Raw genomic sequence first — 16,917 nt, 5'->3', positions numbered from 1 at the left:
TCAGATGCTTAACCGACTGAGCCACCCAGGCACCCCGTTACTAATGATGAATGTTATGCAGTAATACTATATTTGGGCAGGTATATAATGTATTCCCACTCATTCTCATAGACTTTTATTTATTTAATTTCTACCTTTCATTTGTACACTTTTGGCTTCTTTAGTACTTAAAAATAGAAACATTTCCCAAGGTCTTTCATCTAAAAACTCCCAAGTTTCTCATCAACTACTTTTAAATCTTCACAAGCATAGATGATACATATTTTTATTAGAAAAGTCACTGCTGGTGGGGCACCTGGGTGGCTGAGTCAGTTAAGCGTCTGACTTCGGCTCAGGTTATGATCTCACAGTTCGTGGGTTTGAGTCCCGCATCGGGCTCTGTGCTGACAGCTCAGAGCCTAGAGCCTGCTTCAGATTCTGTCTCCCTCCCCCTGCTCATGCTCTTTTTCTCAAAAATAAATAAACATTAAAAAAATTACAAAAAAGAAAAGAAAAATCACTGCTGGCATGTGCAATTTTTAAAATATATTAATTTGAAGGCAAGACTACACTGTATGTTAGCTAACTTGACAATAAATTATTAAATATGTATATACTAATTTAAAATAATCATTTTGGGAGGGGGGACAAAGTTGAAACCAAGTGTGTGGGAGTATAGTGATCCCCCCCACAATTTTATCAAAGTCTTCAAATTTTATCCATGTCTTGAGGTTTGGAAGCACATAAAAGCTTATCCAGCTAAAAGAAGCTCAGTTTTAGAAGATGCAAAGATATGGGTTTATACTTCATTTTAGAAAGATTTTAACTTTTAGGTCAATCTGCAGTCCTACCCCAAGTTACTACACTAGAATCATCAATTGAATCTCTGCAAAGGGCTCAGAACCTTTTAACCCTGAAAGCAATTGATTCTTTTCTTCAGCAATTAGAAGAAAACATAAGGGAGATACTCAGTGGCTCTCTTCTCACCACCAGCATTTTTAGTTTTAGATTGGAAAATCTGTTACCTAAAATATAGCTGCATAAAGTGTTTGTTTTATATGAGTATTACTCTTACCACCATTTTTTGAGCTTTTATAGTAGTTCAGGTGCTGTGCTGTGTGCTTTGTACACCTTATTTAATCTACACATCAATTCTAGAAATCAGTAGGGGTCAACCTTACCTTACCAATTACCAGTAACAGATCCAGAGTTGAAAATGGCCTTTATTATTATGCTATTTTATGAGTGTTGATCGATAAATAGTGAGCTTTGCCCCTGCTAAGGACTCACGATGATGCCACCAGTGGTATAAGATGGGTATTACTTTCCTGAGGTACCTAAAGTTAGCAACATAGAAGTGACAGGAACTTAGATTTCATTATTTCTAATCCAGATATTGGGATCATTCTATTAAAAAAGACTATAATCCTTTTGCATTTAAATAAGTTCCATAACTAGTTCTTACGCAATTTAATCTGAGGTACCTGAAAAAAAACCTGGTTATTTATGGTTTAATGTTGTAGCATACATTTGAGTCTTCAGATTTTATACAATAGTATTTCTATTGTAATAGTATTTCTATGGCTATTAGATGTCTCACTCGACATTAGTGTGTGGAAATGATATTATTACTTGATTTGGGGAGGAGGTGTGAGGAATAATCATTTTTATTCTGCGTAATTTCCATGTGTAGTGAAATAAGCAGCATCTTTAAATGACAGTATTTTCATAGCATGTATGTGACACTTATTATAATGAAATGTCTTTTTCATGATTTTGCTGTGACTGGACATCTACTTTGTACGTGTGTGTATATGTGTAGGGAACTGTTGGGAAGAAAATAAGATTTAACTAGCTTCATTTTAGCTATTTTAAATATTTTAAGAGCTTCTAAAGAAAGGTTATAGCAGAGTATATTTCTTTATAATTTCTTTCCTTTTATATGGTATTAAGACATCAACTGATGATTCACAGTCAGTGTAAAATGGCAAAGTTTCATTTTTATTTTAATAGGACTTAAAAACTATTAATAGCTAAGGGGAAGGAAAGATAAATATGTTTCTCTTGTCACCAGGAAATAATTCCTCACAATGCCCAAATTTCACTAGCTTAAAAGTTCCTCAATTTCTGGTTGTTTATCTCATCAAGATAGGGTATCTTAAGATTTATTTGAGGTTTCAAATAGTACAATTAGAAAGTGAAAATAAGTAGGAAGGACCAACCGCCCGCTATATTTCAGGGAAAGGAGAGATGCGAATCACTAATAAATTTTTTTTCAAAAGCTCCAATTCCTTAATTTTAAATGTTAGATTGACTGTAAGTGTAGTATCACCTTGCTGCTTTCATTAGTAGTTATTAAATTAACTTCATTCTCAAGTTAAAATGAAAGATTTTATTTCCCTTTCAGAAACAACATCTGACCAAAGTGACATTGAAGGTAGGATCAGAGCCCTAAAGGATGAGCTGCGGAAAAGAAAATCAGTTGTGGACCAGCTGAAGAAGGAACAGAGAAAACGGCAGAAGGAAAGACTGAAAGCCCAAGAAGCCAGTCTGATCAAACAGTTAGAGGTTAGACATAGGAAGGGGGTTCAGTATCAAGGCTAATGTATATTGAAGCCTAAAATGTTTTTTTAATGTTGTTAATAAAGTAATGGTGTAGAATTTTTCATTATTAGTTTGGTGCCACATTTTAACCTCTTTTTAAAAGAAATCCAAGGTTATCTAAACAAACTCTTGCTTAAGGTGTTAAATATTAAAATAATAAATCTTGGGGTGCCTGGGTGGCTCAGTCAGTTGGGCATCTGACTTTGGCTCAGGTCATGATCTCGTGGTTCATGAGTTCGATCCCCACATCAGGCTCTGTGCTGACAGCTCAGAGCCTGGAGCCTGCTTTGGATTCTGTGTCTTTCTCTCTCTCTCCCCCTCCCCTGCTCATGCTCTGTCTCTCTCTGTCTCAAAAATAAATAAAACATTAAATAAAAAAATAAATCTTATAGCATCAAGTATTAAATAAATATTCTCAAAATCAAATTAAAATAAGAGGTTTTTTTCTTAAATAAGAAAGATTAGGCCTGTGAAAGATTGAAATTCACTCCCTCTTAAGCAAAGAATCATTAGATGAATAATTCTGTAAAAAAAGATAAATAATTCTAGCTATTGAAACTGTTACTGCCTTTTTAAAAACGATTTGTTTTTTTTTAAGCAGAATGATGTTTCATGCCACATTGTCCTATTTGAATGGCTCAGAAGTAATAATTCTAAACTAGACTTCTCCCATGCTCTAGCAGCCTTCCCTGATTCTACCCCAGCTGGAAACCTGGTTTTGATATTTCCTCATTCTGTTTTCTCTTATCCTTTTGGTTACCAGATCTCACGGGTACTTTTTTTTTTTTTTTATGAGTCTGCTTGCTTTTTCCATTCCAGCTGCCATCGAGCCGACTGGGGCCTCATGACCCCTTATCTCTGCTCTCTGCGTGGCCTCTTAAATGCCCCTGTCTCTGTTGCTTCCCTAATACTTGCATACCTTCTGCCAGCCTAGTGTTCCTAAAATGCCACATTCATCATAGAATCAGTCTGAATGTCCTGCTCCTCGCAAGAATCCCTTCTCACGGCATCACCAGAGAAGACCATTCAGCTTCTACCTGAACACTTCCAATAATAGGAAATCTCAAAATTTCAAGGCAGTTGGTTTCATTGTAGGACTCTAGGTTCTGTAAATGTTAAAAATCTTTTGGTTCTGTTAGTCAGTATTTCTGTCCTTTCAATGGTCCTTGTTGTGGTAACACCAAATATGTATTCCTCCTACATCTATTAATTTAGTCATCAAATATTTAAGTGCCTGTTTGTATGCCAGAATTCAGCTAATGACTTTACATGTATTCATTTTATCCTCAAGCAACAGTGGCTTTACTGTCTACAGTTTTACGGATGAGGAAATTGAGTTTCAGGGAGAGTAATGCTATTCAGGGACACACCACTCAGAAGTGGTAAAGCTAGATTTTAATAGATCTCTAATTCTAAATTTTGTGTCCTATCTTCCACATAGAAAACAGGGCTGCTGACAGATGTGGAGAAAATAGACATTTACACAGGTACACAATACAGAGATGGGAACAGGGACTGTAACTTGCACAGATGTTTAGAAGTAAGGGAAGTGCTTAAGGTAGAATAGCCATACTGGCAAGTTCATGTTGGAAAATAGTGGGAAACAAAATTCAAAAATAAAGATCATGTTCAGGATCTTGGAATCAGACAGATGAGTTTGGACTTCAAGTCAGTAGTCTTCAACGTGACCACACGTTAGAATTAACTGGGGAGCTCTTTGAAAAATACAAATATCCAGTCTCCCTCCCAGAGCGATTAATAATCTAGGGTGGAACCCAGAATTTAAAAGCACTAGTGTAAGGTAATGGAGAGCCATTGAAAATTAAATGAAATACTATTAGATTGAATAGCATTGCTCAAAATTCTTCATTAATGGATATGCCAGCCAGAAGGGTCTCTAGAGAAGTGCCATAGGATCCATCTCATTCAACATTTTACTAGATGGTTTACAGACAAAAGAAAGTTGTGTATTTAGGTTTTAGAATTATATGATGGAGAAAAACATAATATATATAGCATTTCATATAAAAAATCTTTGGGAGTTTATTTAATCACAGATGTAATAAGTCAACTACATCCATGTAAGTATAGCTTTCAGATCTGAGAAGTTATAGTCCTCATATATACCTAGCTAGCTAGACCATCTAGCTTTGGTGTGTGTTTAATACCAGAAGTTACTTTACCAAAACATTGAAAATTTAGAGGGTATGGATAGTGAAAGTTGTAAAAGTAGGGATTTCAGCCCAAGTTTTAGGGATCTGTGGCAACTGAGTAGCATCCATATGGTCATTCATTCATTCTATGATGTTGACTGACAGCCTGTTTGGGGCCAAACACTGAGTAGGTACTGGATATACAGTGTTGAACAAAACAGCTATAGTCTCAAATAGAGATATAAAAGTAGGGATTTTAGCCCAGAAAACTAAGAAATATAATAGATAAAGGACTTCCCTTAGATTTCATCCAAATCAGAATTACACATTAGTGTTTATAGAATGGCTGATAACATTTTTTGTAATTCTGAACTATCATGTTCTCTAATCACAGCCTTCCTTCTTCAGGATTTGTATTCCCAAGGATTTGTATTCCCAAGAAGCTGCCATTGAACTCTGCGTAATGCCTAAACTTCTTAAAAATAACATGGAAGTATTAGGACACCCTTAAAAGAATAATTACATAGTCAGCTAAAGAAGTTTTTTAATGGGGCAGGACCCAAATGATTGCTTCATAGGTATTAAATTTTTGTAAAATGAGACTTTGTCATTTTCTAACTCATATTAGGATTATGGTTCCACATGTATGCTTATACATAGTCTGTTTCAAGAAGGATCTACAAGTAAATGTTGATGGCACTCTGGGGAATGACATGGATACTGGGAGAAAGATTTTTACATTACATCTTCTTTCCTGTTTGAATATTTTACCATAAAATATACTATTTTCTAATTTAAAATAGTTTTTTTAAAAAAATTCTGTATAGTGACTCCTCTGATTTTTCTAAACTAGTCATATGATGAATTCATTAAGAAAACTGAAGCAGAGCTTAGCCGAGATTTGGAAACATCACCAACAGCCAAGCCTCAAATTAAAACGCTCTCCTCAGCTTCTGAAAAACCCAAGATCAAGCCCCTTCCACTACACAGGTAGAAATTTTTGATAACTTCTCTATATTCTGCCTTGTTTGAGAAAAGAATTAAGGGAAGACTTTTAGTAGAAGCTATCTTTTAAGTAACTGTGAAGTTAATTTTAACCAATATTTTTACTTTCACTAGAGTAGAGTTATGTATGATGTAATCACAAATCGAATTTATCATAAGGTACAGGTTTAAAAATATATTCTGAATCCTGAAATCTGGTGGGCACAATGAAAATAGTATCCTCCAGTATTGCTAGTAGCAATAGACTTTTGCAAGGCAGTTTGCCAGTGTTTCAGAAGTAAAAAACTTTTGACTCTGTAATTTCACTCCTGGAAACCTAGTTTGAGAAAATATGCAATATCTTTATGTCCAGAAATAGGTGAATAGCCCAGTAACTTAAGGGTCTTCCTAGGGATGGAATATTATGCAGCCAGTCAGTGCAAATACAGAATGCTGAGAGGCAGCATTGGAGATTGTATATAAAAAAGTGAGGTTGCAATATTTATAAACTGAATTTTGAGCAATGAGCAGGGGGTAAGCAGTCAGTGGGACTGAGAAATAGGGGTCATTTCAGAGAAGGACGTCGATGAATGACCAAAAGCAGCAGGGAGCTTGGCATGTTACAGAAACTGAACATTATAGAATGTTGCTAATGTTAGAAGAGACTGGAAAAATAAAAACTGAATTGTGAAAACCTTGTACTCACTCATTCATAATATAGTTTCTCCTTTACTTTTCAGAAGATGGGAAGCCTTTGAAGGCTTTCCCAAAAAATACTTAGGGATTTTTAAGTCTGTTACAAAAATAATAGAGACTCATGATAATTAATTTCTCATTACCTCAGTTTGAATCATGGCTTCAGTACCAGCTAGCTATTTAACTTTGTTGGGCAAGTTGTTTAATCTCTCTGTGCTTATTTTTTTTAATAGGGATTTATATCCCTATAATAACACCTAACTAATTAACTTGTTATGAGAATTAAAAGACTTAACTTAGATCAGAGCTTAGCATACAATTAGCACTGCGTATTAGTTACTGTTTATTATTTTAATTAGAATATTGAGGGAAGCAGTAAAAAGAAGAAAAGTTTAAATCATATACTGAACTATCCCAGAATTGCAAATGTCAACAATTAGATGTATTTCCTTTTAGGATTTCTTATGCTTAGATTTTATATGTTTGGTTTTTTTTTGTTTTTTTTTTTTTTTTTGTAATATATACATTTTTCCATTATATTACAAAACTGTAAATTTTATTTTTAGATTTCTACATAATACACTAATGAATTGCTTTATGGTTTTATTAACCAGACTCTTGGAGGATTTTAACTAGAGAATGATGTAATCACATTTGTGTTCAGAGAGCTCTTTCTGACTAGTATATGAAGGAGAAATAGAAAAGAGCAAACTTGGAAGCAGGGAGAACAGGAGTCTAGACCAGGCTTCAAATAATCAGTGGAAATAAGAACAGAGATAGGAAATAAACTTAGAAATATTTAAGAAGCAGGGGTGCCTGGCTGGCTCAGTTGGTAGAACATGTGACTCTTGATCTTGGGATTGTGAGTTCAGGCCCCACATTGGGGATAGAGTTTAGTTTAAAAAAAAAAAAAAAAAAAAGAATTTATTCTTAAAAACACTTAAAATATTTGAGAAGTAGACTTCACTGAAGTGCTAGATAGGGGAACAAGAGAAATCTAGAATGACTCCCAGGTTTCTTTTAAATGGTTGGGTCAACATTCCATTAACCTGAATGGAAAGTCAGATGTTCTTTTGTGGGTAGCTTATGACTTTGGTTTTAGAATACAAATTTTGAGGTGCACATGGTTCACCTAAGGAGAATTATCCAGGAAAGATGTCAGTGTAAGATATATATGGGATGAGGAGCATAAAGATGGTGGTTGAAAGCGTATATATAGCAACATCACCCAAGGAAGATACACATTCAGAGAGAATAAAAGGGAGCCAAGTACTAATTATGATAAAATAGCATTTAAAGGCATTATAAAGAGAAGCGGAAGCCAAATACTATGACTTAGCAAATAAAGAGAAGGCAAGAAAATGAAGAATGTAGCTCTTTCTGTTAACTTAAAGAATAAGAGAGGACAGCAGCCAGGAGGTGGAAGAATGAAGAATTGAGAGGTAAAATTTTGAGGCTCATGGCGTACTTATCAGCGAAGGGGAAAAATCTCCAGGTTGAAGGACTGAAGGTTCTAGGAAAGTGAACGTATGACTGAAGAGTACCATTAATGAGGCTGAGGCAATGTGTGAGATTTTCGGCAGGAGGTTCAAACAATCAGCTTTGAATACGTGTGAAAGACACACCTCTTTCTGTCCTGCAGACAGAAGGAAAGGCAGTTGGGATGGCTATGAATATAGATACATTTGTAGGTAGAAAGGCTCAGGGTAAGAAAGGTCATGCTGATGGCCTCTGTTTTTCTCATTAAAAGAGGCAAGATTGTCTACTGAGAGTGATGAAGGCCAGAAACAGGCTTGGTGAAAGTGACAGGTTGGAATACCTCCTGTGAAGAAGTAGTTTTCTGAGAGTTGACTGCTTGTTGTTACCAGTTATTACAGTATCAGCAGTACATTTATTTCTACTCTTTATTTTTTTGTTTCAGATCTGAAACAGCAAAGAACTGGAAATCACTAACAGAATCAGAGCGTGCCAGAGGGTCGTTGGAGTCCATTGCTGAACATGTTGGTATGTAACTAGGGAAAATAATGACGCTGTATCCACTAGACTTAAGAATTTATGCAAGGGCGTATATAATTCTGCCTCTACAGCGTTTCGATTAAAAAATGAATTTCTTAAAGATAATAATTATTGAAATTTTAAGTTACTTTTATATAAAAGTGATTTATTGGTTATATATAAATTTAAAAACTGAAGCATAAAGACATTAATCTAAAATGGTTGAGTGTATCATCGGCATCCCTAAATTCTCCCTTAATCAAATTTTATAACTGATTATATATTTTTTTCAGCCTATACTATTTCTCAGGGTTAAGTGGTTATATACATGTATATTTTTCAACTTAATCCAACAAAAGATGAGAATTATTGAAAATAAAGTGTAATTCAATGAGGAAATAAAACTGAGGCATAAAAAAGCCTATGTAGAAACAATGACAAAATAGAGATTTGAATTCAGAACTTTTACTTCTTGGTTTGTTAGCTCATCAAATATTTTTTTTTCTTATTCTGCAGTTTTAGCTCTTAAAATACTGTATTTGCAGAAATTGTTATTTTTTCTCTTGCATTTGCATTTGAGAGCTTAGCTGAAGTCCCCAGGAAAATTCATTCTTTTCAAAGTATCTTTGTCCCTCCTTCATTGTTTTCCTATATGAAATAATGTGTATGTAATATCTATCTGGTTTCACATGATTTGAGGAATTGATCACTCAAATCAGTGTCTCCATTAACTGAGAGCCATTTTTCTTCACTTTCTAAGTTAAGACAGCCCTTAAGAAATATTTCAAACTTTAAATTTCCAGTCATTCTAAATGTTCTGGTTATTGCTGGGGCAATATATTCTCTTAAAGGAAAAACTTACCTTATATGGTAACCAAAACAGGTTATATTTATTGACCAGAGTTTTTCCTCATGAAGATTTGGCTTTTACTTAAACTTTGGTTCCAGCAGTTAAAAGGTTGTGATTAAATAATTTTGATAAGATTTTTTTTCTTTTCCTTAAAGATGCTGCATTGGCAGGTTCTGAGAGATCAGTATCGGAAAGGTCTTTATCTGCATATGTGAAGAGAGTCATTGAATTGGATAGACAAACAGAAGAGCATTTTCAGACTTCATCCCCAATTCTTAGATCATCAAGGAAAGCCAGAGCAGAATCTGGTGATTCTTTAGAAAATGTACCATCATTATCTCTTCTCAAAGAATTGAATGCCCCTAATAGAATTCTGGATGTGTTAGATGCCAAGGTTGAAGAAGCTAGTCAAAAATCAGAAATACAAGAAGTAGACTATGCAAAATTGGAAGAGAGTGTGATTGAAGAGGCCTATTCAAAACAATGTAGGAAGTCTGATGTCTTACTGAAACTAGACCTGGAACAGGGAGATTCATCTGAAATTCTTTCAAGGAAGGATCTTCCTTTAGATTCTGTAAATGTTCAGAAAGACTTAGTTAGATTAGCCAGTGAAAATCTTCATAAAAAACAGTCGAAAGAGAGAGAGTCAGATCAAGGTACTGATCACAGTACAAGCACCCAATCAGAAAAAGAAGTTCATGAACAAAGGAACATAAAGGAAAGGGACTCATCTTTGTCAGAGCATCTTTTTGCTCCTAAGGAGACATCATACTCTGAAGATTTTGAAGTGTCTTCTCTCAAGAAAGACATTTCAGCTGAACTGTACAAAGATGACTTTGAGGTGTCATCTTTGTTGTCACTCAGGAAAGACTCTCAATCTTGCAGAGATGAGTCACGGCCAACAAAGAACTCTACAAGTAGAGCCACTAGCTTGGGCAGTGATGATGAAATCAGTGAGTGCCTCAGTGAGAAAAGCCTTTCTGTTCATAGCAGTGTCCACTCTGAGAGGCTATTAGAACTCAAGTCCCCCACTGAGCTTATGAAAAGTAAGGAGCGCAGTGATGTAGAGCATGAACAGGGAGTTACGGAACCCCCTTCCTTGGTTTCAGTTTCTGTTGCAGATGAGTTACATGATTTCCACATTGGCGATAGGGTGTTGATTGGCAATGTTCAGCCAGGAACTCTTCGATTCAAAGGCGTGACCAGTTTTGCCAAAGGATTTTGGGCTGGAGTGGAGTTGGATAAAGCTGAAGGAAATAACAACGGGACATATGATGGCATTGTATACTTTGTGTGCAGAGAGAAGCATGGTATTTTTGCTCCCCCTCAAAAAATATCTCACATTCCAGAAAACTTTGATGACTATGTAGACATAAATGAAGATGAAGAGTCTTACTCAGATGGACGATATCAATACTATAATCAAGAACAAAAAGATACAGCAGATTCCAAATTTGATAGAGAAAAGGATGCAGTTGAATATTTTTATGAGAACTCTCTACCTAGTATGCATGATATAGAAGCCTCACTTGATAGAAGCCTTAAGATAGAAACAGACAAGGTACAGGACGTTTCTGGGGTACTTGAAGCCCATGTTCACCAGCAATCTTCAGTGGATTCACTGATCTCTTCAAAGGAAAACAAAGACGTTCCTGGTGCCATAGAAAAGGTTTCCATTGCTGTAGAAGGTGATACTTTAGACAATGCCTTTTCTGAAGAATTAAAGCAGCAGCAGCAGTTGACAGAAAAGGAAGAGGACCTATGTCCTGAGGTGTCAGAAAAGCTCTCTACTCCACTTCTAGATCTTTTAGCAAGAGAAAAGAACCAACTGGAAGCCCAGCTGAGGTCCTCACTAAATGAGGAACAGTCAAAGCAGCAGCTAGAAAAAGTCAGCTTACTGACGGACAGTTTACTAACAGTCTTTGTGAAGGACACAGTCAATCAACTACAAGAAATCAAAAAAGCTAGGAATGAGAAAATCCAGCTTAGCAATCAAGGGCTTCTTGATGATGATCGACAGAGTATGCCACCCCAAGGCCTATCCCAAAATCTTGAGGAACAGTCATCAAGCGTTCCAGATTGCTTCTTAAGGCCTGACTTAGAAGACGAAAAAGAAGAGATTTCTTCACCAGATATATGCCCCAGGCCTGTAAGTATTTTGTCTAGAAAGAATGGCAATTTACCTTCTGTAGTGCGTTTTAATTCTGTAGTTCCTCATAGATTTTTTGTGACATGTTATTTATTAGATAAAGATCACTGTACTAGTTTTTAAAGACCCTGTAGCTGTTTTTCTGTCTGAAGTATGATTGTCCTCTATTATGTCATGAGTGGTCACTGTAGGATTGTCACAAACACTGGCAGTTTTGTGCTGGATTGATGACCCCTGTGTGCTGTCTGGAGGTTCCAGACACTGAACAGATCCACTGAACAGATTTACTCCATGGAGCTTTCCAGTGGTTCTCAATCCAGTTCTTTTTTGCCTATGAAATTATGTGTCTACCTATCTACTCAGTCATAGTTGCTCTGCAGATATTGCCAGTTGTGATGTTGATTCTGGGAAAACTGAAATACATCCACTATGACCTATACTCAGACAGACCATCAACTTAACTCAGGTTGCCCGTAGACAGTTGAACAAAAGTAACGATTTTGAGGAATTTGAGCCAGATAATCACCAGAGGTGAGAAATTTCATATATTGTTTCCATATCCCAGAGACAAGAGAGTCCTTCAGGAACAAAATAATGATGATTCAAAAAGAAAAAATAACTAATCAATAAACAGTTTATAAAAATTCAGTTATAAGGCTTATGTAAGCAGAATTATGGGAAGCAGGATATTTTCTTCTTAAATTATTAATTAGTAGCCACCATGTTGTTTTTGTTTTGCTTATAGAGAAAAAGAGTAAACATACAAATAATATATTTGCTTTGTCTTTAAAAACAAAAAGCCCAAATGAATGATCTGAGGTTACTAAACGGTGCTCTGTTTGAATGGTTCCATTTCCATAGGAGAGTCCAGTATTTGGTGCCAGTGGACAGGAGGAGCTCGCTAAAAGACTTGCTGAACTTGAGATCAGCCGGGAGTTCCTGAGCGTGTTAGGAGATGATCAAGACTGGTTTGATGAAGACTTTGGTTTGAGCTCTTCTCACAAGATCCCCAAAAACAAGGCAGAAGAAACAATTGTACCTCTAATGGCAGAACCTAAAAGAGCTCCCCAAAAGCCATGTGAGACACTGTTGGCAGTCCCCCATACCACAGAGGAAGTAGAAACTCTTGTACATAATGCAGTGGAAGAACTCTGGAAATGGAAAGAATTAGGTCATGATCTCCACAGCATCAGTGTTCCTACAAAACTGCTTGGCTGTGCCAGTAAGGGTCTAGATATAGAAAGCACTAGTAAAAGAGTCTACAAACAGGTATGTAACCTGGAAGGATAATTTTAATTTTTAAACTCATCTCTGTTGTTTGAAATTTGGATTTGTAGCCATTTTATTTTTGTTTCATTTTTCTCTGTCAAGGCGGTTTTTGATTTAACAAAAGAGATTTTTGAGGAAATATTCGCAGAGGATCCCAACTTGAATCAGCCCGTCTGGATGAAGCCATGTAGAATCAACTCCAGTTATTTCCGACGAGTGAAAAATCCAAATAACCTTGATGAAATCAAGGTAAACTGCAAACTAGAGAGCATCTCCTTTTTTGACTTGCTGTTCATTTATGTAGATCTATAAATGCCGTAAAAGCAGGTGCTCTTCTGTATGATTCTCCTTCTGTCCTCAAGGCCTTTTGCATAGTGGGTTTTCAGTACATGTTTGTTGATTCATGAAGTCCATGAGCAGTGGAGGGATGAGGTGAGAGGGAGTCCTGAATCCTCAAGTGTTTGCAAGTGTAACTTTTTAACATTTCCTATGTGTACATAATTTATAATATTTAAGAAAAAATTAGGAAATACTCTTGGAGATAAATTATTGGACTTCCAGGTAAATTTTTGGCAATTTAGAGATCATGGTACAGTATTCTAGAAGTATACCTGAAAACATGTCTTCTATCAAATATGCCAGCCCTAGACAGGTGTTACCTTTTCATCTTTGATTTTGGAGGTCTCAAATTAGTTATGTGGTTTTGAAATATGTGGGATAGTAATATGATATATAAAAAATATTGTTTGGTATCTAAGAAGCCCCTGAAAAGATTAAGTGCCTTGAAGCTACAGTGACTCCCAGCAAAACTTCAAAGTCACATTGGTGGAAATTTCTGCCCGTTCACATGTTTCCTTAATATAGCAAAGGTTGTATTCCCAGTGTAGTGCCTCTTGAACTGTAATGTGCATATGAATCACTGGGGATTTGGTTAAAATGGAGATTCTTACTCAGCAGGTCAGGAGTACCATTTCTAACAGACTCCCAAGTGATGTGGACGCTGTTGACCCTAGAACCCACCCTGAGGAACAAGGCTCTGGAATTGTGTTTTCCAGACTTATTTGATCACAGAAAGCCTGCCTCCTGCATCCTGCCCCTATAGCATACCTCCAGCTACAGTTGACCCTTGAACATCTTTGGGGGTTAGAGCTGCCAACCCCCTACGCAGTTGAAAATCTTTAACTACTAACAGTCTACCAGAAACCTTACTGATAATATAGTCAATTAACACATATTTTGTATGTTACATGTTTTGTATACTGTATTCTTATAATAAAGTAAGCTAGAGAAAAGAAATGTCACTAAGAAAATCTTAAGGAAAAGAAAATACGTTTATGGTACTGTTATGTATTTCTTGAAAAAACTCTGTGTATAAGTGGGTCAACACAGTTCAAACCCATGTTGTTCAAGGGTCACCTGTGCTCATCTTACTGGTGTATTTTCTTACATCATCCAGGAGTGTATGTGGACTATTAAAATATAGTAAAGAACATATACATTATTCTGGTATGTCATGTGGAGGCATTGCCTAAACAATTTAGTCTGTTTTTTTTAATTGAGATATAATTAACATAATTATATTTGTTTTAGGTATACAACAAAATGATTCTGTATTTGTCTATATTATTAAAAAAACAAGATCACCACAAGTCTAGTTATTATCCATCATTACATATGGTTACAAATTGTTTTGTGTGATGAAAAAATTTTAAGATCTCTCTTAGTGACTTTCAAATGTACAATACAGTATTATTTAACTACAGAAAGCTTTTGAAAATATTTTGTACTCATAGAACACCAACAGATATTTATGGGATGTCATGTATGCCTACATTGAAGTTAGGCAAACTGTGGCTCACAGTCCAAATCCAGCCTACCACCTGTTTTTGTAAATGAAGGTGTATTGGACCACAGCCACACCCATTTGTTTAAATATTGTGTATGACTGCCATTCTGCTACAACAGCAGACTTCAGTAGTTGCGACAGAGACCAAATGGCCCACAAAGCCTTAAATATTTACAGGCTGACCCCTGCTTAAATTAAAGTAAGGAAGAAATAAAAAGCTTCCAAAGATTACTTTTGATTCATTAAAAAAAGAAAACTTCTAAAATGATTTTCAGCTTTGAGGAATAAAGTATCAGAACTGCCTGGGGAGCTTTTTCAAAACACAGGTGTATTCCATTGCTTTCAGCCCGCCAGTGTTGATACATCCTTGAAAGAGAGAGAGCTAGAAAATGTGTGTGGATTGGTGGAGTTTGGGGGCATTGGTAGTTTGAGAATCTTTTCAAATGATTCCGATTCATAAATGTGTCTTTTCCCCCCATTGACTTTTTTTTAATGGAACAACCATAAAAAGTTGTAAACGCCAATTGTTTTATTAATAACAAAGGACAGATAAGTTGAAATAAGACAAGATACATAATGGGACGCCTGGGTGGCTCAGTTGGTTGAATGTCCAACTCTTGATTTCCACTCAGGTCATGATCCCAGGGTCGTGGGATTGAGCTCTACGTGGAGCCTGCTTAAGATTCTCTCTTTCCCTCTGCCCCTCTTCCCCACTCATGCTCTCTCTCTCTCTCTCAAATAAAAAAATTTTTAAAAAGACAAGATGCATAATATATATCAACAATCATCAAAATGCATATATCAGTATAACATACAGTGATGCTGCCCAGCGATTTTAATATTGAAATAACATTTTGTAAAGTGTTTTTAAGGATGATAGTTTAAATATTGTTTGTAAAATTATCATGCTTTTTATATTGAAGCACTGATTAATATTTTTACAATTCAACATATTCAGTCATGGTGCTTCAAAATAAACTATCCCAGCCAAAGCCTGTACTTTGCTCCCATGGCACTGCTTCGAACCTTTATGTGGGATTCTTTAAGTGCAGAGATTTATTTAATGCTTTCTCTAATAGTTTTGCCCGCTTGAAGTTAGCTAATGGCGGTTCTTAGAGGGGACTCTAAAGTGATTTTTCTTTGCAGATTCATCAGTGGGTTTTACTTTTGTATGTTGTGTAAAAAGAAAAATTCTTTAAGTGAGTAAGTAAAGTCAGAGCATTTGGAATGCTTTTGTCTTCAAATTGCTAAGTGGAACTGTTAAGTGGAAGAAATTTGTATGATCTTTTATTATAAATGCTATGTTCTTAGCATGCACCTGCATTATAAGCACTGACTTTCAGAAACTTGGCTGTTTGGTTCATTACTTCCTCTTATTTTCACAGAACTTCATAGCCACCGAAGTGCTCAAGTTGTTTAGTCTTAAAAAGGAGCCAAACCACAAAACAGATTGGCAGAAAATGATGAAATTTGGAAGAAAGAAAAGAGACCGAGTGGATCATATCCTGGTCAGTGTATATAACTGCAATATGTTTATTTTGACTGTCTCTTCTAAAATCAGAATGTAGTCACATTCTAAAAAGAAAAGGAATGTAACTGACCCTAAGTCTATGATAGTGAAGCCGTAAAGCCTTCACTTGCTGCATTTCTGCCCCTCAGTTTTGGAACTTGCTTTCTTTTGAACTTGACAGATGAATATGTAACTGAACAGTATTTTGTGGGTGTGGAAAACTTGAGAAATAAAAAGCCGAGTGGATGAGGTACGGCTTTAAGAAGAGATCAGTGTAGACTCTGGGGCCAGACTGCCTGCCTTTAAATCCCTTTTCTGCCACATACCTGGTGTGTAATCTTGGACAAATTGTCTAATTTCCTTGTGTCTCGTCTCCCTATCTGTAATCTACCAAGACAGTTATTAAGAGAATTAAAAGTATGTTTACATATGTATGTATGCAAGAGTTCCCTGGCTATATATAACTCAGTAAATACTAGCTGTTATCATTTCCTCCTCGTTATTATTATCCAGAGCTTTTAGCTGGGTAGGATTTATTCCATTTGGCAATAGATTCCCCTAGCACTAGAAAAACATTTCTCAAACAAAAAAAAAAGAAAGAAAAAGGAAAGAAAAAAAAAAAGTCATTCTTTTCTTTGTTCCCTAAAAGAATGTTAAGCAGTAGCAAACTTCGGGAAACTCATTACTTGATTCAGGTTTATCTCTAAACATTTTGATTCTGAACTATTTTATCTTGTCTGTATTTATATTCATATAACAAAAAACAAATGTAAGGCTTAAATTAATGAGTTTTCCCCAAGTATGCGCCTTTCCATTGCTTCATTTACTCAGTAACGACTACACTAGATAAACATTTATTTAGAGTTTTATACTTTGCCATTC

The 16,917-nt window shown here is 35.8% G+C and overlaps 1 protein-coding gene and 1 long non-coding RNA gene across 3 annotated transcripts in view; one reads left to right on the top strand and one right to left on the bottom strand.

The window, feature by feature from the left end:
- The window catches only part of CEP350 (centrosomal protein 350), a 150,930-nt gene that overhangs the window by 122,891 nt on the left and 11,122 nt on the right, over window positions 1-16,917 (top strand). For both annotated transcript variants that reach the window (XM_042976344.1, XM_042976343.1), the window contains exons 31-37: window positions 2,387-2,547; window positions 5,590-5,726; window positions 8,338-8,420; window positions 9,417-11,410; window positions 12,272-12,679; window positions 12,782-12,928; window positions 15,911-16,033. In XM_042976344.1, coding sequence (XP_042832278.1) covers window positions 2,387-2,547; window positions 5,590-5,726; window positions 8,338-8,420; window positions 9,417-11,410; window positions 12,272-12,679; window positions 12,782-12,928; window positions 15,911-16,033 — 3,053 coding nt within the window. The remainder of the gene's footprint in view (window positions 1-2,386; window positions 2,548-5,589; window positions 5,727-8,337; window positions 8,421-9,416; window positions 11,411-12,271; window positions 12,680-12,781; window positions 12,929-15,910; window positions 16,034-16,917) is intronic.
- LOC122235884 lies at window positions 638-11,738 on the bottom strand. The gene is made up of 3 exons (XR_006213994.1): window positions 11,445-11,738; window positions 9,274-9,464; window positions 638-1,316 (listed from the first exon to the last, which is right to left on the bottom strand). It is a non-coding gene; the product is annotated as an uncharacterized LOC122235884 (long non-coding RNA).

This window comes from Panthera tigris, chromosome F3 (genome assembly GCF_018350195.1).
Source record: "Panthera tigris isolate Pti1 chromosome F3, P.tigris_Pti1_mat1.1, whole genome shotgun sequence".
Taxonomy (NCBI): Eukaryota; Metazoa; Chordata; class Mammalia; order Carnivora; family Felidae; genus Panthera; species Panthera tigris.
The sequence above is the reverse complement of the archived record's forward strand: the minus strand, read 5'-3'. Positions and strand labels throughout refer to the sequence as shown.